This window comes from Gossypium raimondii, chromosome 4 (assembly GCF_025698545.1).
Source record: "Gossypium raimondii isolate GPD5lz chromosome 4, ASM2569854v1, whole genome shotgun sequence".
In the NCBI taxonomy this organism is placed as follows: Eukaryota; Viridiplantae; Streptophyta; class Magnoliopsida; order Malvales; family Malvaceae; genus Gossypium; species Gossypium raimondii.
Window position 1 is genome coordinate 47,034,425 of NC_068568.1, and position 22,892 is coordinate 47,057,316.

Below are 22,892 nucleotides of genomic sequence, written 5' to 3' on the forward strand. Positions count from 1 at the left end.
GCGATACTGTAACGTGAGACAAAAAATAAGCTAAACGCACTGCACCGCACCCAATCGTCCATCCAAACCCACCCTAAATGTGTCCAAACCCATGACACTCATGACATTTGATTCCTTTCTTCTTCTTTTTTTTCTCTTAGCTTCTTGAATCTTTGGAGTACTGCTTCTTGAAAGCTTTGCTAAAATTCTGAGTAAGCAAATCAATTTGCTCTTGAAGATCTTCAATGGCAGTTGAGACAAAACCGGTCACTGTATTTGTCACTTGCAAAGCAATTCTCCTTTCTCCCTTGGCTTTGCTTGATTTCGGTTCATCTAGGGTTATCTCAAAGGTTTGTAGAAATCTGATTCGTTCATCAATCTTCATGATGGTTAGAGTTTTTGCTCCTTCAGTGGTAGTGACATTGATGGCAAATCTTTTAAACAATGACCTCAATACTTTTCTAACCAGTTTTGAGTGAGATAGTATTCTCCAAGTGCAAAAGCTTGACTAGACAGATTACAAAGCTTTGCATAAAAATCACCAATAGTTTTTGAATCCTCAAATTTAGTAGTTACAATCTGCATCTTAGATTGCTTTACTATGCTTGTGCCTTCATGAGCAGTTTCAAGGATGTCTCATGCCTCGTTAGCAGCTGTCCACTTTGAAGTCCTCTTAAATTCTTATGCATTGACATCATAGAAGATAGCTTAAAAAGCTTTAGAACTAGGTTTGCAAATTGTTCTTCATCAATGGTCCAAGCCAACTTCGACTTTCGAGTTCTTTTTGCTTCTGTCTCAATCATAGGTGATTCTCAACTAGTGAGGACAAAGCATCATGCTTTCTCATCTGTGGACTTGATACGGGATTTCATTCATGTCTTCCAATAAGCATAATTAGAACCCTCCAACTTAGGAGGACAAACAATTGAAGATCCTTCCATATTTAGAAATTACCAACACTAGTAAACATTACTAGCTACGTTAAGTGAGAAGCTCTAATACCAATTGTTGAAACGAACAGTTGATAATTGCTTAGAAAAGTAGAGTGTTTATATGGAAGTGATGGTTGCAGTGGCCACTAAAGGGAGCAACGTGATAAGATTAAAGAAAACAAAAACACAACAAGTTGTAGACGCAGTTTGGTCCCTTATGTCTATAGAGCTTAGCTAAGTGAGTAAATTTGTAACAGCCCTCACCCATTTCAGACAACTGGTATGGATGGGAGATGCCACCAAAGAATGTACAGGTAAGAAATCTTGGCTTTATTTAAGAATTGAAAATTTAAATTTTTTTTCTAAAACAATTAAAATATGTTTTAGACAATATTTAAAGTTTTAAAATTAATTTAAAATCATTTAGGATTTATTCGAAGTTAATTGGAGGTGATCAGAACTTAAAACAATCTTCGAAAGGTCAAAATGACTTTAATTAGTGTAGTGCTGAAACAGGTTCGATGTTGTGACGAGGAACATTTGACATCATGACGTGACTGACTATGTTAATGAGGTCACGACGTGAGAAAAGAGAAGTTGTGATGTCAGACATCGAGTTCGCAATGTTGCAACTCTGTGGTCGCGACATGACTCACTAAGTTCACCCAAAACACTTAAAATCACTCCAAAACATATCCCAAATATCACCATATCATTTCAACATAAATCTTGTCATTGTAAATCAAATCTTAAACTCATTTAAGCTTAAAAGCTTAGCATAGACACATCCAAAACAAAAGATACATATTTGTTTAAGAGAAACACAAAAGATGCTCAAGTTCATCATTTAACTTTACAATTGCTCGAGTATTCTAAGTCATTCTATACGTGCCAATAATCCAATACAAATGATATTTAAACACTTGAATTACAACCTTATAAGCTCGATGCATGATGCGATGCTCTCAAGCCAACACCATGACTTCTTGATAAGTGCAAACCTATGCGTTTTAAACAACTAATGCATGAGCTTAAAAAGCTCAGTAAGTAGCCAGGGATAAACTTACTTATCTTAACCCTTATTAGTGTTGAGCCCGTTCAATGGATTTCATGCTAGTTTCATTCAAGCCACATTTTAGTACCATTCGTTGTTTCATTTTGATTTACTAAAGTGTAAGGGTTCAACTTACCTATTAACAGTTTGTTAACCAATCCATTTAATGAAAACATCTATTTCAAGACTATTAAGTAGAGTCCATAATATCTTGAAATGTTATTTCACATTTCACATTTCCCATTTACAGTTGTTAATCTTTAAGTGATTCATATACATCATTTTCATTTCTTTGAACTATAGCATGCTTAAATCATCAATTTCCTTAATATTGTTTAAGGTAAGTTCACTAGGCCACACACTATTAAAGCTTATTATCATGTGAAATTCTTTTTTGCTTACTAATACATTTACCTTATTTTCATCTCTTTTAAGTTACAAGATATTTAGTTCATGACACTTACTTTTGCTTTTAGCCATCTATAGTAACATTTAAAGTTTATTAATAACATTTAACTCATTTTTGCCCATAATAAACTCTAATAAAATTGACTTAGAGACGCACGACTTCTCCACCACACCAATGACCACTAAAATGATAAACTATAAGATAGCACGAACATCTTTCCATCACACCAAAGAGCTTTTTGGAGTGTAAGTTTGCATATATTTTAAGAAGTTTCCAATATGTTTGATGACTTAATGTGCTCGTAAGCTATCTTTTGGTTGAATTTTGTATTTTGTAGAATAAAAAGAGAGTTGGAATCATTTGGAAGCCATATAGAGGTTTTATGGACAAAATAAAGTTTGGGTATTTCATGGACTAAGAAGAAAAAGTCAAAAGAATAAGGCGTGCTCATGGCTTATGCTCGGAGAAACAAGGATGCGCTGATTTTTGAGCTTTGAAAAAAATTTTAAAGTCAGATTTTTCTATGCTTCGTACTTTTAGTCATATTTTGCTTTGCGTGCAAAAAATTATATGAGGATAATTATAAAAAAATTATTAATGTGATTTATGAATAATTTTATTTACCTGTCTATTTGACAAAAATACAAATGTACTTGGATGAAAATATTACATTGAGGGTACCAGATCCAACACTTATGTCATATTTTAATATTTATACTACAAAACATTTTTATTAACATATTTATAAATATAATAAATATTTATTGTTAAAATATTAATATTTAATATTTTCAATAATATGTTAAGAATATTATTTAAATTTATTATTTTTAAATTTATTATTAAAATAAAATTGAAATATTAAATAATTTATTAAAATAATAAATTATATTAATAAATTATTATATGATTAAATATAAATAATTATATATGTATGTTTAATAATATTAAAAATTATAATATTTTATATTAATATATTAATAATTTTAAATCTTTTAAAAATAAAAATAAAATTATTATTAATATAACAATATTAACATTGATTTAAGTTAATTTTCATAGAGGAGCTCTTTATTAGAAAAAAGTGTTTATTTTTTATTGACATGTAATTCATTTTTCGTTGACGAGTTGTTTTCTATGAAACAACACAAAAAGAAATTGTAGAAAACATTATCCATAAGTTATTTTATGTGAAACAAACATACCCTTAAACATTTTTTACAGTTTCTTAGGAAATTTGACACATTGGAGCTAGAAAATATTGAATTCACTCGAATTGCAGTCAACGGAATTGAGAAATGGCAATCATCTCCATTAATACTCTATAGGAAACTACCTAAAAGACATAATATAGGCATATTGCATTTTTGGTTGGGATTTGTGTTGTTGTTGGGACGGTAGAAATTTTGTCACTAGGTAAGGTGAGGCTAAGACAGCTTTCTCTATGGGTCCTCTGCCCATTCGTAGGCTTTAGCTGATTCTATAAACCTTTTCCCCCCTTTTCAACTCATATCCTTAATTTCTATCTCTAAATTGCTTTTTCAGCAATGGTATGATGAACCATTCATTTCTTTGAGTAAATTATGTGGATAAGAAAAAGTAATTCTCTTCTAAATTAATAGGACACAATAACTTTCAGCAAACAATTGATCAAAAATAGAAAAACCGTCATAGGAAAAAAAATTGTTGAGTGGATGATAAGTGGATGAATTTAGCTATCGGCTAATGTGTAAGATCCTTATTCGGACTTATGATTAAATTTTAAACCTATGCTGAAGCAAACTCCCTGGTAGAGTCAGAAGCATACTTCCATCATCAAATTTGACCCATATGAATTTTTTGGTTAAAGAGGCCCAAATTATTGAAAGGAAATATTTTCCATTTCTTTCGTTCTGTTTCCTTCATTGAAAATCAAGGTTAGATTCATGACTCGCTCTATTCAAAACCCCTTTACTAGTTCCTCTGGGTCTTCTCTAAATCACTATTTCCAGTACCCAGAACTCCATTTTTAACTCTCTTCGCAACTTCGGCTTCAAAATGATGATATTCTAGTACTTTTTGAGGGTTTCAAAGTAATATTCAACCTTTTCGTTTCCTTAAAAAAATGACGAATACTGTTCTTTTGTCAAGTTCATTGGGTTATCTCCTAGTACAACAACATTAACTACAAATTGTGATTTGGGTATAAAAAGAAGCAAATTTTGTTGTCAAATAAAGTGGAGGAACGAGCAAAGAAATAGTATCCGTGCTTTTATGGCACCTACTAGGAACTTGGGACATGATGGATTCCCTGGAACTGAATTCACTGTAAGTATATTTCTGCTAACCTCATTTGTTAGTTTCTTCATTTTTCGGTATTTTAGTTGAGAATGATATTTTTGGCAATTTCTTTAGGCTGCTTGAAATTTGTGCAGTTTGATTGAGTTGATTGTGTTTCATTGCTACAACTGTCTTTGCACATATTATGTGTCTTGCTATTACTTGTGATTTCTTTTTCTTGTTTCCAAGTTGTTTATGTAATTATGTTTACCATTTTCTGCTAGACGTCTGTTTTTTCATGATAACATTTACTTCCAAATTTATGCTTAATTTTTGTTTCTGCAAACTGAACTGCTTAAATATCCGCATCCTGTTTTACATTTGGGGATTTCGGCTCTGTTAGCTTCTTGCTATTTGCTTTTGCTTAAAAAGAATTGCTAAAAGGCTAAAGCAAAGTTGCAAAAGTGGAAAGCCTAACCGGTATATTACAAATGAGCAAATAACTAAATCGCAATATCTTTTCTAACATATATTATATATATATATTTTATTTCAAGTAAAATAGCCTTAGAACCTTAAAGACTTGATTTTAGATATATATATATATATATATATATATATATTTAGTTTTCCAGTCTCACCATGGTGATTTGCATGTATATGTTTGCAGGAATCATCTAAATCTGGGAATTGGAGCAAGGAAGTGAACCATGAAGATGATTCTGATGTTCTCATTGAATGCCGAAACGTGTACAAATCATTTGGAGAAAAGCACATCCTGCGAGGTGTGAGCTTCAAGGTTATATTTTTATTTTTTTGCTTTTATGTTTTCTTTTATTCTAGAGGTACTTGGGGGACTATATGAGGGTCATTTCAGGTTATTAGTCACCTTCAAATTCCCCAATTGAATATTCTCTTTTCATTAGTGTTTTGGGGTTTCGACATGCTTTAGAACAATATTAAAGGATTGAAGCTAAGGCTGCATGCTGTCATTGATTCTTAAAGGCCAGTTATCTGGTTGTTTGGTTCTAAATTTGATTAGTTTGGTCTGTTTCCTCTCCTGTACAATCTTCCCTTCTTTCAGCCTCATAGTTTTTATTATTAATGTCCTCTTTCATCAGTGTATAAAGCGATGACATGATTACAATAATTGGTTTTAATCTATGATGCTCAGACTTGAGATACTTGGCTGAGTAATTCTATGACAGCTTGATACTGACAAGAATTTTGGATCTGGGTCAAACATGGTTGATGGCTGGAGATATTGACAACTCATTGGCTGCCTTGCTGGTAGTCTAGTAGGTGTAATGGTCCTTGGTTATCTAGAACCTTGTTGTCTATTGATCATGGTTGGTATGCAGTCAACGTTTGACATGAAAAAAATGGAAATCTCCACTTCAAATTTGATGTTCTGATAGCATGTGTTTTCTGATATCATCAAGAAGGACAGAGAGTAAAAGTGAAGAAGTGCAGGTAATTTTGTGATTCTAATTTGAAGAAACTATATTGACTTGAAAAACATTAAAACTAAACTGAAGAAATTTTGATTATGTATCTGGACTTCTAAAACTTCCTTATACAATACGAAGATAGTATATATATATAGATCTTAGAAGTAACTACTTCTCTTAACAGCTAGCTAACAACCTGAGCTAAACACCAACTACTTGAATAACTATCTTCAACAATACTAACAGACTAGCTATATCCTTAACAAAAAGAATGTCATATAATATGCCATCTTGGCTCAGGATTGGAAGTAGTTCTATATTGAACCGAAGCTCCTCTTTATCAGTCCATCTCAAATCAGACTGGGCAAATTGTGTCTAATGATGTGGGTGCTGCACCTTTTAAGAGCATCATTTGCTCACAGCCAAAACACGTTGAAATGAGGATACTTTAAGGCTGCTAAACTATACCTAACAGTTTGTGCCATAGAGAAAATGGGATATATAAGCATCGTGTTAACCATAACTTTGTTACATCTTTAAATATTTGTGCCAAGTATATGTTTACAGTTTATGGTCATATACACATATCTTGTTCTATTCTCCATGATGCATCAATGTGCTCATTGTACAACCCAATTTTGCCCGGGCCCAAATGGCCCAATACCCGAGGCCCATTACAAACTAAACCCCAAACAAGCCTAGACTGCCCAAATAACCCACTACAAAAAACCCAGGCCCAATTATAACCCAAGCCCAATTACAATAGAATAATCAGAAAAAAGACCCTAACCCTAGGTGCGCCGCACCTAAGGCCTTCGTCCACCTGCCCTCTGACCGGTGCCGCGCCTGCTCTCTGCGCCACCTGCAAAATTGACCAAAGTAGAAGTTAGCCAAATCGGCTATATAGGGAAAAATAAAAACATTGTAATGGCCACTGGCCTTTGAAAAAAACATTAAGAAAATCAGAGAAAAAAAATGGGTGATTTTTTGTGTTCGAATATCCTTTCTGTTTTCATTTTCTTGTTTTATTTTTTACCTTTTTATACTAAATAACAAAGAAACAGAAGAAAAGCCTTACCTGCGCCGCGCCGGAGAAAGGGGAAAGCGAACGGTTTCCTCCTTTTCCCTTCGGTTTTGGCCCATTTTTTAACGAACCCAACCTCGAATCCGGGTTCCAAGGAATGATCGGCTTCAAATGGGGCTAAAAAGACCCGATTTTGCACCTCCGACCGCCGCCGCCGCCCGCCGGAACCTCGGGCCGGAGTAAGGGGGGAAGTTTTCGTGGAAGGAGGGGAAGGATTTAGTTTTTTTTTTTTAAATGAGGGGCTGAATGTTTTAAAAAAAAATTATTAACTTAAATACCCTAATTAAAACGGTGCCGTTTTTGCAAGGGGTCAGGAGCCAAAACGGCGTCGTTTCGGCCCTGACCCGCGTAGTGACCCGGCCCCGGGGGAAGGATCCGCGTGTTTTCGTTTATGGGGTCATTTGCGCAATTGGCTCCTCTGATTTTGTGGCATATTCAATGCAGTTTTCTATTTTACTTAATTTTGGCCATAAAATTTTGTTTCTGTTTCAATTTGGCCCATATGACATGTGCACGTACCTCTCTGGAACGGCACTGTTTAATCAACATGGGAATATTTCCCATTTGGCCCCCCTCTCCTTTCGCACGACCAGATTTAACCCTTTCCTGTTTTCTTTTCTTTGATTTTGGCCCCAAATTTCGTTTAAGTTTCAACTTAACCCTTCATTTATTATTCTAGTTATTTTATTTCTAAATTAGCTGATATTGTTATTACCGTTGCATAACATCATTAATATTATATTATTATTATTGCCATGTACTCTGTTGATTCCAAGTTTTGTTATATATAAATATATATATACATAGATTTTTACTTTTTTTTAATTTATTTATTTTCATATTGTTACTATTGTTTTATCTTATATTTATTTATTTACTTATGTGTTCATCATTATTTTTATGAAATATTTTAGCCCTAGTGGTTTACTATATCATGTATAATTATTTTGTCATCTTTTAGTTATTTATTTATTATTTTGTTGTGGTTGCTCGCGTTATGTTCACATCATCGTATTGTTTTGTTACAAGTGTTAATATCGTGTTTTATTTTTACTATTTCGTGTTAGATTAATTTTATTCAATTCATAAATTATGATTTTTGAATAAGAAAAATCTCGTGTTTAGATTTGAGAAGGTCGTACCCTAACTTACTAGGTTTCGATTTTCACAATGAATCTAAATACACGGATCTTGTTCAAACTTAAGCTTTAAACGATCTCAGAAATTAAGAAAAGATCGAGTCTTAACTTACTGGGTCTGATCCCGTTTTTAAAATTCGAGATAGTTAAATATCTTTTAAATAAGCAATTTTTAGCATTCATTCGCGTATCGAGAATTCGAGACATTGTGTCCTAACTTACTAAATATGATTCTCTTTCTTAATTAACGTGAAATATGCTCTTTTCCCGAAAATTTTTAACATTTTAAAACAAAGGATCATATTTTAAATCTCTTCAAAAATTTCAATTTTCGACTTTAAGACATTAACTAATCAATTAGGTGCCAATTTTTAGGCGTTACAAGGGTGCTAATCCTTCCTCGTACGTAACCGACTCCCGAACCTGTTTTTCTAAATTTCATGGACCAAAATTGTTGTTTTAATAAAATCAAATCATTTATTAAAAACAACTATTTTTCGAGGTGATCCGATTACACCTTATCAAAAAGGATTGGTGGCGACTCCCATATTCGTTTTCATTTTTAAAATCTAAGCCGACTCCGTTTCCACAAAAAAAAAGGTGTCAACACTCATATCCTAATTTGGATCCCTTTTGACAACTTCCCCATGTCTAAGAATTCTGAAATGGTGAGACAGAAATGCAGACATTTTGTGTTGGATACTCGTATCCCACTTTATGCCATCTAGGTCAAAATCATTCATTGAGTATGATCATAGCTCAAGTTTTTTGCTTTCAAAGTTTCAGGTCATTTTGTAGTTTTATGTTGTGTTTTTTTCCCTTAATCTTACTCTCTTATCTGTTGATTCCCAACTTTTCCCCTGATCGATAGATTAGGCATGGTGAAGGTGTTGGGATTATTGGTCCTTCTGGCGCTGGGAAATCTACCATTCTGAAGATTATTGTTGGACCTCTTGCTCCAGACAGGGTGAGTAATGCATATTGAGCATGGTTATCTAACTATGTTGTATATATATTCGTTATTACTTGGTTCGGGTACTCAATAGCTGCGGTATCATGACCAGTGATCCAGTAACCAAAAATCTGCTTGGCTAATACAGTATTTGTAACTCATGGTGAGTCAGAACCAAATGATACCATGGAAATGGAAAATGAATGGTATATTGGGATCATTTTAATGGGTGGGATTCCACCTTTGAGGAGAGTTTCACAATCTCTCATAGTTGAGCTTCTCTGACTGAAAGCAAGAACAGGAACACGCTACCATGGTTGCTATAAATGCTTCTAATTAAAACAAAAAATGGGAAGCAATTTGCCAAGTTTTGTTACTTGCGACTATCAATAGCAATAACATTAGAGGTGTCCATGGGCCAGGTCGGGTCGGGCCCACAAAAAATTTCAACCCGCTTCTTAGGCCCGGGCCCGGCTCGGCTCAAAATATGGGCTTGAGATTTTTCCTAGGCCCGGCCCGAGGAAAAAATATGGAACCCGGGCCCAGCCCGACCCGGTCTGGCCCGTTTTTCATTTAAAATTAAAATTATATTTTTATTAAAATTAAAACTAATTGTTATTAAAATTAATTGTTATCAAAATTAATTGTTATTAAAATTGTGTCAAATTATATATTTTTTTGCTAGTCAACATTTTGTAAAATCTAACATTTTGTTAGTAAAATTATTAATTGTTAATTATATTAATTGTTACTAAAATTATCAAATTATATCAAATTATTAATTATTAATTGTTACTAACATTTTGTTAGTAAAATTATTAATTGTTAATTGTATTAATTGTTGTAACAAAATCTAACATTTTGTAATTTAAAATAAAACTAAAACTAGTAATAGTATATTCTAAAAATAAAAATATATATCTAATATATTTTCGGGCCGGGCCTTGGCCAAAAAAATTTTGCCCGAGGCCCAGCCTGTTTTCTAAACGGGCCTCATTTTTTGCCCAAGCCCATATTTCGGGCCTATATTTTTACCTAAACCCTCTCATATTTCGGGCGGGCCGTCGGGCCGGGTCGAGCCACCCGGCCCATGAACACCTCTAAATAACATGATCTGGGCTGAACTTTGCTCAGCTCATTAGGAACAAGCAAGGCATCAAAGCTTATGGAAAGAAGAAGTGTCCATGGTTTTAAACAGATTTTTATGTATCTATTTATTGTTCAAAGGATTAAGCAGATTTCAATTGTCAAAAAATTGATGTTTACGTATAACACTAAACAATAAGTTGAAGAAAGAAAATTTAGTATTGGGAGTAAAAAATTATATTAACTTATAAATAAATTAATTTCAATACTGATACTTGTCATTTCATTTACAATTGTTATTCTAAATTTTATTTGGATTTTCTCGCGTATCAAATTCAACGGCATTTAAAAAAGCTGGAATTAAGGTTTCACTTTATTTTGCTTTTTCTTTTCTTTTCTTTTATAATCATAATTAATCCAAATTAGACCTGTCCATAGGCCGGGTCCGGGCCGGGCCCACAAAAAATTTCAGCCCACTTACTAGGCCTGGGCCCGGCCCATAATATGGGCTTAAGATTTTGCTCAGGCCCGGCCCGGGAAAATATGGGGCCCGAGCCCAGCCCTGCCCGTTTTAATTAAAATTAAAATTATTTTTTAATAAAATTAAAACTAATTGTTATTAAAATTAATTGTTAGCAAAATTATCAAATTATTCATTGTTAATTATATTAATTGTTGTAATAAAATCTAACATTTGATTAGTAAAATTATCAAATTATTAATTGTATTAATTGTATTAATTGTATTAAATGTTTTAGCAAAATCTAAGATTTGATTAGTAAAACAAACTTGATATTTTATTATTATTATTTTGTAACTTAAAATAAAAAACTATTATATTTTAAAAAAATTATTATGAAAGTAAATGAAACTTAAAATAAAAACTATTAGATTTTAAAAATAAAAAAATATTTTTTATTATATTTTCAGTAGGGAACTGGGCCAAAAATTTTGCTCGAGGCCTGCCGTTTTAAACGGCCTAAATTTTTCCCAAGCTCATATTTCGGGCCTATATTTTTACCCGAACCCTCCCATATTTCGGGCGGGCCATCGGGCCGAGCCGGGCCGCCCGACCCATGGACAGGTCTAGTCTAAACCATCTTTGGCTTTAACTGGGCAAGTTGGTTGTGTTATCTCATTTGCCTTATCCAGCTTTTATCTTTTGATCTTAATTTCATACTGCGAAAATCAGAAATTAAACCTATTCATAGCTTAGATTATGTGTTTAGACTTGAAGGCTCGGTTTGAGAAAAAAAATAATAGACCTAAAAAAAATGGTTTGGATAACAAAATTAGGAAAATATGAGCCAGGCATGGTTTAAACCTTCAAGGCTTGGGCCGAGCCCAGCCCGATCCTACCCATTTCTAAGTTTATAATACTTTATATTATATAATTTAGAACACCTTAAAAAACAAACATATATGAAGTATATAATACTATTTCAATATAATGTTAAGATACTATATAAAAAATTTCAAAAATAAAAATGCACAAAATTATTAGATATTAAAATAAAATAAATATTTTAAAAATTAAAAAAATGTATAGATCAAAAATGAATTTGAATTAATATTTTAAAAATATGGATGAAATTTAAATAAAATTTACGTTGAAAGGGTGGATGTTGGTATTCCTTGTGGAACCATAGCAAAATGGTCTTAACCCTTACTTGTTACGAAAACGAAAACAAATTATTATGGTTTTAAAATTAATATAATTTGATATAATTAATATATTTATGTTAATCATTGTTAACCTTTCAAATTATTTCTACAAAAAAATTAAAATTAAGTTAAATATAAATATAATTTATTTAGCAGTTAAATCATTATATCTTATTTAATTAATCTTATAAAAATTCACATCAATATTGTAACAAATAATATTATAAAACAAAATAAGTCTTTATATCCACATATTTTATTAATTTAATTTCTAAACAATTAATGGGTTACATATAAAATGTAAGTCCCAAAATTTTACAAATAATCCATTGTTTTCTAAACATGATTTTTTAATATTTTAATTAATAAGCATAACTATTATTCAAAAATGTACATAAAAAATTGTCAAACCGTAACTACCACTAAGCATTAAAAAAATCCTAAATCGAAATTTGTTAATTTATTTTTACTTAATTTCAATTATAAATATCGCTCTTTTAATTTGGAAAATAAAAGTTGGTCACGGCAGATGTTGGCCTCAATTAATATAAATGTCGCTCTTTAATGTATTTCTAAGCACTTCAACTACACCTGCCTTTGCTTCACATACTTATTCCTAGCTTACTAATCTGTGAAAAACAATGGAATTTCCTGGCAACTCTTCATCATCAACATTTTCTTTCGGTTTCTCCGGCAACATTAATATTAAGGGTGACACGAAAATCGTTACACTAATCCAACTTACAGCCATCTCTGCCATTTTTCTGTTCAAGCTCGTGTCACTTTGCATCCAACGACGAAGATGTGCCACTACCGGTTCAAATCATCTTGGTAGCGTCTCTGAGGAAGCCGAGGTTGAATTAGAACTTCCCGAAGTATGACGGTAAAATACTCATCCTCTTCCATTTCTAGCTGTTGTACAAAGCATATACTCTCGAGATTTTATTTTTATAAAACAAACGAATTCCTCAAACATGTTTATTTTTATAAAAAATATTTCTATAATGTGATCCATTTCTCTTTGAATACTCTGTTTCTTTGCTGTCATGTTCAGTATTTTAAAAGTATGAAATATCGAGCCAATGGAAAGTTTGGATTCCCTTTGGCCTTAATTCAAACACACACTATGGAGCTTCAGAGGTACAAAATTCACACACACTCCACGAAAGCATGGTGGAGCTTCGGTGTGTTCCCATAGGGCTTCGGTATCATGATCCGTAGTGGATGCCTATGAAGCTTCGGTCACCCAAGGCCGATAAAAGGAGTGTTACAAAATTCACACACACTCCACCATTAAGGCCAAAGGGAATCTAAACTTTACATTGTCACCAGCTTCATAGTATCATATTTCACACTTTTAAAATACTGAACATGACACCCAAGAAACAGAGTATTCAAAGAGAAATGAAATCACATTACAAGGTATATATGGTGTAAAGGTCCGGTCTTTGTGGCCAAACTTTTGGTGCCTTATTGGGGTTCATTTTCCTTGGAGATGATGGTGAAGAAGGAATAGGGGGAAGAGAGGGAGAGGGCAATGGTGGGGAGGTCTTCAAAGAAAGTAAAGGGGTTAGTGATAGGGGGAGGGATGGTGGGGAAGAGGGAGGGGATGGGAGAGGGATGAAAAATGGTTAAGTGAATAACAGGAAAGGATAGCTTCATTACAGAGGTAATGGAAAATGGTGAATGGTAGCTGTTTTGTTATTTTTTAAAAGTTGAAGCTATTCTAAAGTTGGGTGACTGTTGGTGCAATTTACCCTACTTATTATAATTTGATCAAATTAAATTTATTTTATTATAAAAACTATTTTTTTCAATGTATTTATCTGCAGATCACTCGGAGTTATGCTTCGTTCTATAATGGTGTTTGATGGTGGTACGGTCGGGCGAGTTTGATGGTGTGTTTGGAACCAAGTTGTGTGCTTCTGCTAGCTGCTTCTATATTGATTCTTATTTTGTTGCTTTTGGGCTTTGAGGTGCAGAAATGAATCAATTTGTGTGCTTATGTTTTTTTGCTTTTGGTGGTTCGAAACTGGGTTTTATGTAAGGCTTTGAGTTACGTTGTATGGTGCTTTTAAATAAGATTTGGGTGTTTTTGGTTTTAATTGCGTTGTGCTCCTTAATTTTGTCTACTCTTTTTATTATTAAATTATTGATTATTGTCTTAATAAGCATGAGTGCATAGCCAAACAATATTAGTTCAATGGACTTATAGTTTTTGAATAGTTACTGTATAATTTAATGAATTAAAATTTTATTTTTATTATAGAAAAATAAGTTCTTTCAGTAATGTATTTATCGCATATCACTCCCCATCCGGCGGTTGGTTAGAGGTGCTCATGTGCCGGGCGGCCCGGCCCGGCCAGACGGCCCGCCCGAAATATGGGAGAGTTTGGGTAAAAATATAGGCCCGAAATATGGGTTTGGGCAAAAAATGAGGCCCGATTAAAAAATGGGTCGGGCCTCGGGCACCACTTTTTTGGCCCGGGCCCGGCCCAAATATAATAAATATATTTATTTTTTATTTTTTAAATTTTAAAATACTTTTAAAATACTTTTTTAAATATTTTTTAATTTTAAAATATTTTTTAATTTTTTTAATTTTAAAATATTTTTAAAATACTTTTTTTAATTTTTAAAATAATTTTTTAGTATTTATTTAAAAACGGGCCGGGCCCGGGCTTATGAATTTTTCTTAGGCCGGGCCCGGGCAAAAATTTAGGCCCATATTTCGGGTCGGGCTGGGCTCGGGCCTAGGACCCGAGCTGAAATTTTTTCCTGGACCCGGCCCGGCCCATGATCACCTCTACGGTTGGTACGGTAGCTCTGGCGAAGGAGTTGGTTTTAAATGATAGCTTAATGTTGGGTAGACTTGTCCATGGGCCGGGCGGCCCGACCCGACAGCCTGCCCAAAATATGGGAGGGTTCGGGTAAAAATATAGGCCCGAAATATGGGCTTGGGCAAAAATTTAGGCCCGTTTAGAAAACGGGCCGGGCCTCGGGCAAAATTTTTTTGGCCCGGGCCAGGCCCGAAAATATATTAAAAAAATATTTTTTATTTTTAAAATATAATAGTTTTTTATTTTAAGTTACAAAATAATAATAGTTTGTTTTACTAATCAAATGTTAGATTTTGTTAAAACAATTAATACAGTTAATACAATTAACAATTAATAATTTGATAATTTTACTAACAATTAATTTTAATAACAATTAGTTTTAATTTTATTAAAAAATAATTTTAATTTTAATTAAAACGGGCCGGGCCGGGCTGGGCCTGGGCAAAAATCTCAAACCTATATTTTGGGACAGGCCGGACCCGAACCTAATAAGCAGGCTGAATTTTTTTGGTGGGCCCGGCCTGAACCCGGCCCGGCCCATGGACAGGTCTAATCCAAATAGGTCAAAAAGTATTAGTGTCACACACGTGGCGTGCTGCCGTCCTGAATGAAGCTAACCAATTGCATCATAGCTGATTGAAGCATGAAGTCTTGCATACAACACTATCGCCAAAGCACCCAACAATACTTTAGACTATTTTTTACTACAAAAGTCTGGTTTTAGATGTGAAGTAAAAGGACCATGACATTCGCTTCTACTTTTTGTTGGTCTAGAAAAAGTTGTAGGCCAACAGCACCCACTCAAATTCGATTATCATTTATAAAGGGAGGGGGAAAAAAGGAAAAATTAAATTGTTTAAAAATATAAAAAAATATAGGAATTAGTTTTAAAAATAAACGTTTTCCAGTAAATTAAAAATAAATTAAATAATTTTTACTTAAATAATATTTAGATAAGTATAACTTAATAAGCAAATACCTTGAAATAGTAACAAAATTAATAATAAAATAAGAATTATACAATATTCAAATAATAGTAACAAAATAATAAAAATACCAACAAAACAACAAAATGCTTTTTTTTTTACAAATTTGGGCCAAACCAAGATAAAAAATTCTTACATAATGCTTGACCCGTTTTTTAAGCGAGGCTTAAATCTCTTCATTTATTATTGTTTTTATCTGTAGTATCAAAATAAATTAAACTATCAAAGTCATAAAGAATATAAATAAATAAATTAAAAAGTTATAAATTTTGGTACCTAAAGGTAACAATGTTAACTTTTAATGTCTAATTTGGGTTTTAGTGTTAATTTGATAAAATTCAATTGCTAATATTAATTTGATTTTAAATAATAAAATGTTTTAATATATTGTTTAGTATAATTTGATATACTAAATTTGCTTTAATATATTTTAAGTTAATTAAATATGATATAATAATATAAATTGCTAAATAAATTATATTTATATGTAGGTTAATTTTAAAGGGTTTTTTAAGAAATAATTTTAAAGGTTAATAATTATTAACATAAATATATTAATTAAAATATTTTAATTATATCAAATCATATCAAATTCTAATATATTATATCAAATAATATTAATATATAATATATTAAACTATATATTAAAAATATGTTACTTTTAAAACTATAATAATTTGTTTTCGTTTTGTAACAATTAAAGGTTAAAATTTTATTTTTATTTTCGGTTTTATAATTAAATTTTAATTATATTTAAAAAGTTATTTTTATTTAATTTAGATTAAATTAATTTTATTTATTAAATTATATACTATATTACATATGTGTATAAAGTTATTTGAAATATAATATATTCTATGATAATTGGGATATACTAATTCCATGCACGCTTAGTTTGTTATAAGTCTTTTTAATATGTTGTTATAGAGATAATTGTTGTAATTTTATTACAAAATTTTATGAATTTCCATTAAATAAATAAAGTATAACATATGCATGCATTATTTTCACATGATTAATTATAAAATTCATTTTGGGTTACTAAATTCAAGTAATTAATATTCTAAATTCCTAATAGAATATTTAATCGAGAACTTAATAGTTTCTTGAATTGATATTTTAATTCTATTGATTGAAGATTATTCTTATTTAGTAAAATATGATTAATGGATTTCTTCACGTTAAATTTAATCCTTTACATGTCTAATAAAAGGTTAGTTTATTTTTTATATTAATTTTAATTCTATTTATTTTAAGATAATTTTGGGTTTTAACTGTGATGTTATGTTTTTTTTTAAATAATTTAGTTTTTAATTTTAAGTTTTAAATTTAGATTTTAATTATGATGTTATTATATATTTTAATTTATTAAATATTATATTTATTGTATAAGCAAATTGTTCTTCATCAATGGTCCAAGCCAACTTAAGACTTTCGAGTTCTTTTTTGCTTCTGTCTCAGTCATAGGTGATTATTGTAATAGCCCGATTTTCAAAAATGTCAGAAACAGTGGTTCGAGACCACCGTTTTCGATAAATAAGCTCGTAAATTTTATTATTTAATAATTACGAGCCAAATGTAATTTTTAAGAGATGTTTGAATTAGTAATTTGTATTTTATAAAGATTTATTAAGTCAAGAAATTGAGGGAAAGAGGTATCGAGACCTCGATGTTATAGACCGAGCAGTAAATATTTTTATAAATATTTATGGAGTGTCAATAAGGTAGTATTAAAATTTCATCAGAAAATTTTAATGTTTCGGTAGTCAATTAAATAAAAATGACTAAATTGAAAAAGATGCAAAACTTGTTAAAGTGATTAAATAGCTGAACAATTAAATAAGGAAGGACTAAAAGAGGAAATGGACCAATTTAAGTGGCTGAGGCGGCATAAAAAAATCAAAGATTTTTATGTATTAGGGACAAAATTGGAATTACAATAAAGTTTATGTGGCCAAAGTTTATTTTAGTAATTTCAAGGCCATTTCTTCTTTAACTTTCTGTCAAAAACAGCCATGGAAGAGGATTTTGAGCTGGTCTTTCATATTTTAACTTCAAGTAAGTTCAATTCTTGCTTTTTCCTAGAAGTTTTTATATTTTTGGACTTTTACAATTAGGTCCAACTTAGTATTCTATTAGTTTTTGATTTTGTTGAAAGTTTTGGAAGATACCAATTGATAAGTTCATATGATTTTTGTTATTTGATGATGAAATTGAGATGTTAATGGATGTTTAAAGGTATTTTATTAAAGAATTTTGGATGAAAACATGTTTTAGGGGTGTTATAATTCTCAACTAGTGAAGACAAAGCATCATGCTTTCTCATCTGTGGACTGATAAGGGATTTTCTTCATGCCTTCCAATAAGCATAATTAGAACCCTCCAACCTAGGAGGACAAACAATTGAAGATCCTTCCATATCTAGAAATTACCAACACTAGGAAACATCATTAGCTACGTTAAGTGGGAAGCTCTAATACCAATTGTTGAAAAGAACAGTTGATAATTGCTTAGAAAAATAGAGTGTTTTTATGGAAGTGATGGTTGCAGTGGCAACTAAAGGGAGTAATGTGATAAGATTAAAGTAAAACACAACAAGTTGTATACGCAGTTTGGTCCCCTATGTTTACAGAGCCTAGCAAAGTGAGTAAATTTGTAGCAACCTTCACCCGTTTCAAACAATCGATACGAATAGGAGATGCCACCAAAGAATGTACAGGTAAGAAATCTTGGATTTATTTAAGAATTGAAATTTTAAAACATTTTTCTAAAACAATTAAAATATATTGTAGATAATATTTAAAGTTTTAAAAACAATTTAAAATCATTTAGGATTTATTCGAAGTTAATCGGAGGTGATCAGAACTTAAAACGATCTCTGAAAGGTCAAAATGACTTTAATTAGTGTAGTGCTGAAATAGGTGCGATGTTGTGACGAGGAACATTTGACATCGAGACGTGATTGACTATGTTAATGAGGTCACTATGTGAGAAAAGAGAAGTTGTAATGTCAGACATCGAGTTTGCAAGGTTGCAACTCTGTGGTCGCGACATGACTCACTGAATTCGCCAAAAACACTTAAAATCACTCCAAAACATATCCCAAACATCACCATATCATTTCAACATAAATCTAGTCATTGTAAATCAAAACTTACACTCATTTAAGCTTAAAAGCTTAGCATGAACACATCTAAAACAAAAGATACATATTTGTTTAAGAGAAACACAAAAGAAGCTCAAGTTCATCATTTAACTTTACAATTGCTCGAGTATTCTAAGTCTTTCTATACGTGCCAATAATCCAAAACAAATGATATTTGAACACTTGAATTACAACCTTATAAGCTCGATGAATGATGTGATGCTCTCAAGCGAACACCATGACTTCTCGATAAGTCCAAACCTATACGTTTTCAATAACTAATGCATGAGCTTAAAAAGCTTAGTAAGTAGCCAGGGATAAACTTACTTATCTTAATCCTTATTAGTGTTGAGCCTGTTCTATGGATCTCATGCTAGTTTCATTCAAGCCACATTTTAGTACTATTCGCTGTTTCATTTTGATTTACTAAAGTGTAAGGGCTCAACTTACCTATTAACAGTTTGTTAACCAATTCATTTAATGAAAACATCTATTTCAAGACTCTTAAGTAGAGTCCATAATACCTTGAAATGTTATTTCACATTTCCCATTTACAGTTGTTAATCTTTAAGTGATTCGTATACATCATTTTCATTTCTTTGAACTATAGCATGCTTAAATCATCAATTTCCTTAATATTGTTTAAGGTAAGTTCACTAGGTCACACACTATTAAAGCTTATTATCATGTGAAATTCTTTTTTGCTTACTAATACATTTACCTTATTTTTATCTCTTTTAAGTTACAAGATATTTAGTTCATGACACTTACTTTGCTTTTAGCCATCTATAGTAACATTTAAAGTTTATTAATAACATTTAACTCATTTTTGCCCATAGCAAACTCTAATAAAATCGACTCAGAGACACGAGACTTCTCCACCACACCAATGAGCACTAAAATTATAAACTGTAAGATAGCGCAAATATCCTTCTATCACACCAAAGAGCTTTGTTGGAGTATAAGTTTGCATATATTTTAAGAAGTTTCCAATATATGTTGATGACTTAATGTGCTTGTAAACTATCTTTTGGTTGAATTTTTTATTTTGTAGGATCAAAAGAAAGTTGGAATCATTTGGAAGCCATATGGAGGTTTTATGGACAAAATAAAGTTCGGGTATTTCGTGGACTAAGAAGAAAAAGTCAAAGAATAAGGCGTGCTCATGGCTCATGCTCGAAGAAACAAGGATGCGCGATTTATCTAATTTGCTAATAATCTTGTGCCTGCATTATACCTGCATGTAATATATGTTATTTCTGCCATCTTAATCCAAACCTAACTTTAATAATATATTTTGGAGTTCTTATTTGGGGGATGGTTTCCTAAGGGTCCTTATACCCTCCACCTCCGGCTTCAGCCGTGGTGATGATTTATAAAATCAGTTGTCATTTGATCTGCCATTTATTTAACTAGCAATGACTGCATGTTATTTATATTTGAATGTAGATAACAGATGAACAAAGCTAGGAATTTAAACTTTCTCATTTATCTGATTATATCTGTATTCTAATTGAATGCGGTAAGTCTAGAATCTTACTATTTCAGAGTCGTTGCAGTTTCTTTGGGCCTCTTATTCTGGCATTCTTGCGAGTAGATTAGAGAGATCTATATGGAAGATTGAAAATTTGAAAGTTATGGTTTGACCTAAGCAATAAGGTCATTCGTAGAGTTGCTTAAAACTCCTGATGTTTTTAAGATAAGTAGAACTTTCAAATGGCCCGATGATGCAAAAATTAAACCTGTACGGGAGAGGAAGAGTTAGTAGCTTTGCTTCTGAGATCTATTTTTCTTTTCTTTTTATTAATTTACCTTAAGGTAGGTCATATCTTGACCTTTGGGGCTGGTAGAAAATGTCAAAGCGAGTAGCTTGAAGGCTTATGCGGCTGTGCCAGTCAAGCTTCACATCATCCACATTGATGTAGTAAAATAATTATGCTATTTTATTATTGCTTCAATGTAGAATGAGGGTTTTAGACATGCTTACTCTTGGTTATATATGACTCTTCAATTTGGTTGAACTCTCTCTCTCCCCCCTCTTTTATTGTTTTATATCATAGATGTACTTATACTTTAGCTGCTTTAGATAGGGTTAAGCCCCTTTTAGTTAGCACTCTTTAAGTTATTGCAATTTTTTTCGTTAATATCATAAAATAAGGCCTCAGTTTGAAAATCATGCTCTTGTCTATATTCAAAAGGGAGAGCATGACAAAATCTCTCCTAGATTCGGGTGACTGTTGGATGCAGATATGGGTCCAGCAGAGATATGCTTAATTTAGTATCTTTTTGTGCACATACGAATTAACACATGCAAATGTACATGTATTCTAACTTCCAAACAATCCGCGCTTTGTTGTTACCTTTCACAGTTTGCATCTGGGAGTTTGGATGGTCCAATCAGATATTAGAGCACATACGAAGGTTGTGGAAGATTAAATATGGTCACTAACGTTCTGCTGCTGTTGAAGTTGTTAGTATGGCACACCCAAATTTTGGCTTCCTTTGAGCTGTTATGCAAAGTTGTTGACATCAGAGTAGAAATTGTGGCACTGAATTTGCTGGCCAACCATGAATTAGTAAGTGCCCCTTTTACCTTTAGCAATCTGTAGCTTCAGTATAGATATAAATCTTAATTACCATACTTGCAAAAATTACAAAAATTCTCTCTTCCTTTTATTTATTCCCAACATTCTTTTTCAGTGTCTTGGTGGGGAATGTTTGCTGTTCATCACTTTTTTTGGAATATTTTCTTTCCATTGACCACAATGTACCAAATAGTATTATTATTTAGTAGTATTTTTGTTTTACTCGTAGGGATAATTCCTTTCCAGGGGGACTAGGCAGGTAAGATTTTTTAAAATTCCATGAGCGGATTGAGAGTGTGACAATTGTCGTATTTATTTATTTATATAATTTTATTATTATTTTATTACACCTATAATACACTTTAAATTTTAATCTAAACTTTCTGGCAGTGTATTAAAAATTTTTCCATGTTAAGTTGGTTAAATGTAGGTTGATTTGATTATGAATTCAATAATGATGACTAATTTACTTAGCCATTTTAACTTAAGCTTTAACTGAATTAAACAATAAAGTCCACTTAACTGACACTTACTTAACAAAATAAGTTAAAAGTAAAATTATTTGATACACTATGGGGTTTATTAGACTCTATAAGTTAAGAATTTGGCAAGTGTATTATAGAGCGTAGTAAAAAATAAAATGTGACACTTGTCATATCCTCAAGTCACTTTTGAAATCTAAAATCTCCGTTGATGGAGCAAAATAGTCTCTCTCAAAAGAAAGCAATTAGGTACAATTAATCACTTTATTAATGTTTTCTATCAATTGTATAATTTTAATTGGTATAATAACAAATTAAGCTCTTGATGTATACATATTTTGTCAATTTGGTCTTGATTCTAAAAGATTAACCAAAAAATTAAAAATATCTAAAAATTCAAAAGAATCAATAAAAAAGACTTTATCTTCAAAACTATACATAAAAATAGATGGAATGTGTAAACTTTGAAATCTAAATATACTATTATACCAATCAAAATTATATATATGAAAAACATTAACATTGGACCCTTACTTGCTCAGTTTTGAAGTTGGCAGGGATTCAATTGCTCTTGTTTTTAGGGATAAATTTGTTAATATTGAAATTTAGAAGGATTGAAGAAGTTGTAACACCTTATACTCGACCCACTCGTCGGGTCCAAGCACCGAAATGTTACATCCGTTGCCGAAGCAACTTCAGAGAAATTCAGGTCAATTACCCTTCCTAATCAAGTAAGTAGAACAACTTATATCTAATATAAAATTTCTGTTTTCATTCCAAGTTTTTAATGGAGCTTTTGTTAGCTCTTTCAACGATTTATAAGTCATTTAGGGCCTATTTGTAA

At 31.7% G+C, this 22,892-nt stretch overlaps 1 protein-coding gene and 1 long non-coding RNA gene across 5 annotated transcripts; one reads left to right on the top strand and one right to left on the bottom strand.

Moving 5' to 3' along the window:
* Positions 1 to 3,861: 3,861 nt before the first annotated feature.
* Positions 3,862 to 9,341, top strand: LOC105779767 (protein TRIGALACTOSYLDIACYLGLYCEROL 3, chloroplastic). Of its 4 annotated transcripts, none has more exons than XM_012603692.2 (3): positions 3,862 to 4,681; positions 5,304 to 5,432; positions 9,179 to 9,341. In XM_012603692.2, the coding sequence occupies exons 1-3, from the start codon at positions 4,628 to 4,630 to the stop codon at positions 9,290 to 9,292; spliced, it is 297 nt and encodes a 98-aa protein (XP_012459146.2). In that variant the 5' UTR covers positions 3,862 to 4,627; the 3' UTR covers positions 9,293 to 9,341. The 4 variants fall into 4 exon arrangements, 2 of the variants coding, with proteins under 2 accessions (XP_012459146.2, XP_052485710.1); XM_052629750.1 differs by lacking the exon at positions 9,179 to 9,341 and adding an exon at positions 5,842 to 6,183 and having other exon boundaries at positions 3,864 to 4,681; XR_008195397.1 differs by lacking the exon at positions 9,179 to 9,341 and adding an exon at positions 5,808 to 6,183 and having other exon boundaries at positions 3,865 to 4,681; positions 5,304 to 5,418.
* LOC128040607 (uncharacterized) lies at positions 6,583 to 7,397 on the bottom strand. Its single transcript, XR_008195398.1, has 2 exons — positions 7,163 to 7,397; positions 6,583 to 6,946 (listed from the first exon to the last, which is right to left on the bottom strand). It is a non-coding gene; the product is annotated as an uncharacterized LOC128040607 (long non-coding RNA).
* Positions 9,342 to 22,892: the final 13,551 nt, after the last annotated feature.

Bases quoted from the DNA above. Each gene is read 5' to 3' on its own strand.
- LOC105779767 (XM_012603692.2), top strand. From the start codon at position 4,628: ATGGCACCTACTAGGAACTTGGGACATGATGGATTCCCTGGAACTGAA. The intron at 4,682-5,303 runs GTAAGTATATTT...ATATGTTTGCAG, and splicing joins TCCCTGGAACTGAATTCACT to GAATCATCTAAATCTGGGAA. The intron at 5,433-9,178 runs GTTATATTTTTA...CCTGATCGATAG, and splicing joins TGCGAGGTGTGAGCTTCAAG to ATTAGGCATGGTGAAGGTGT.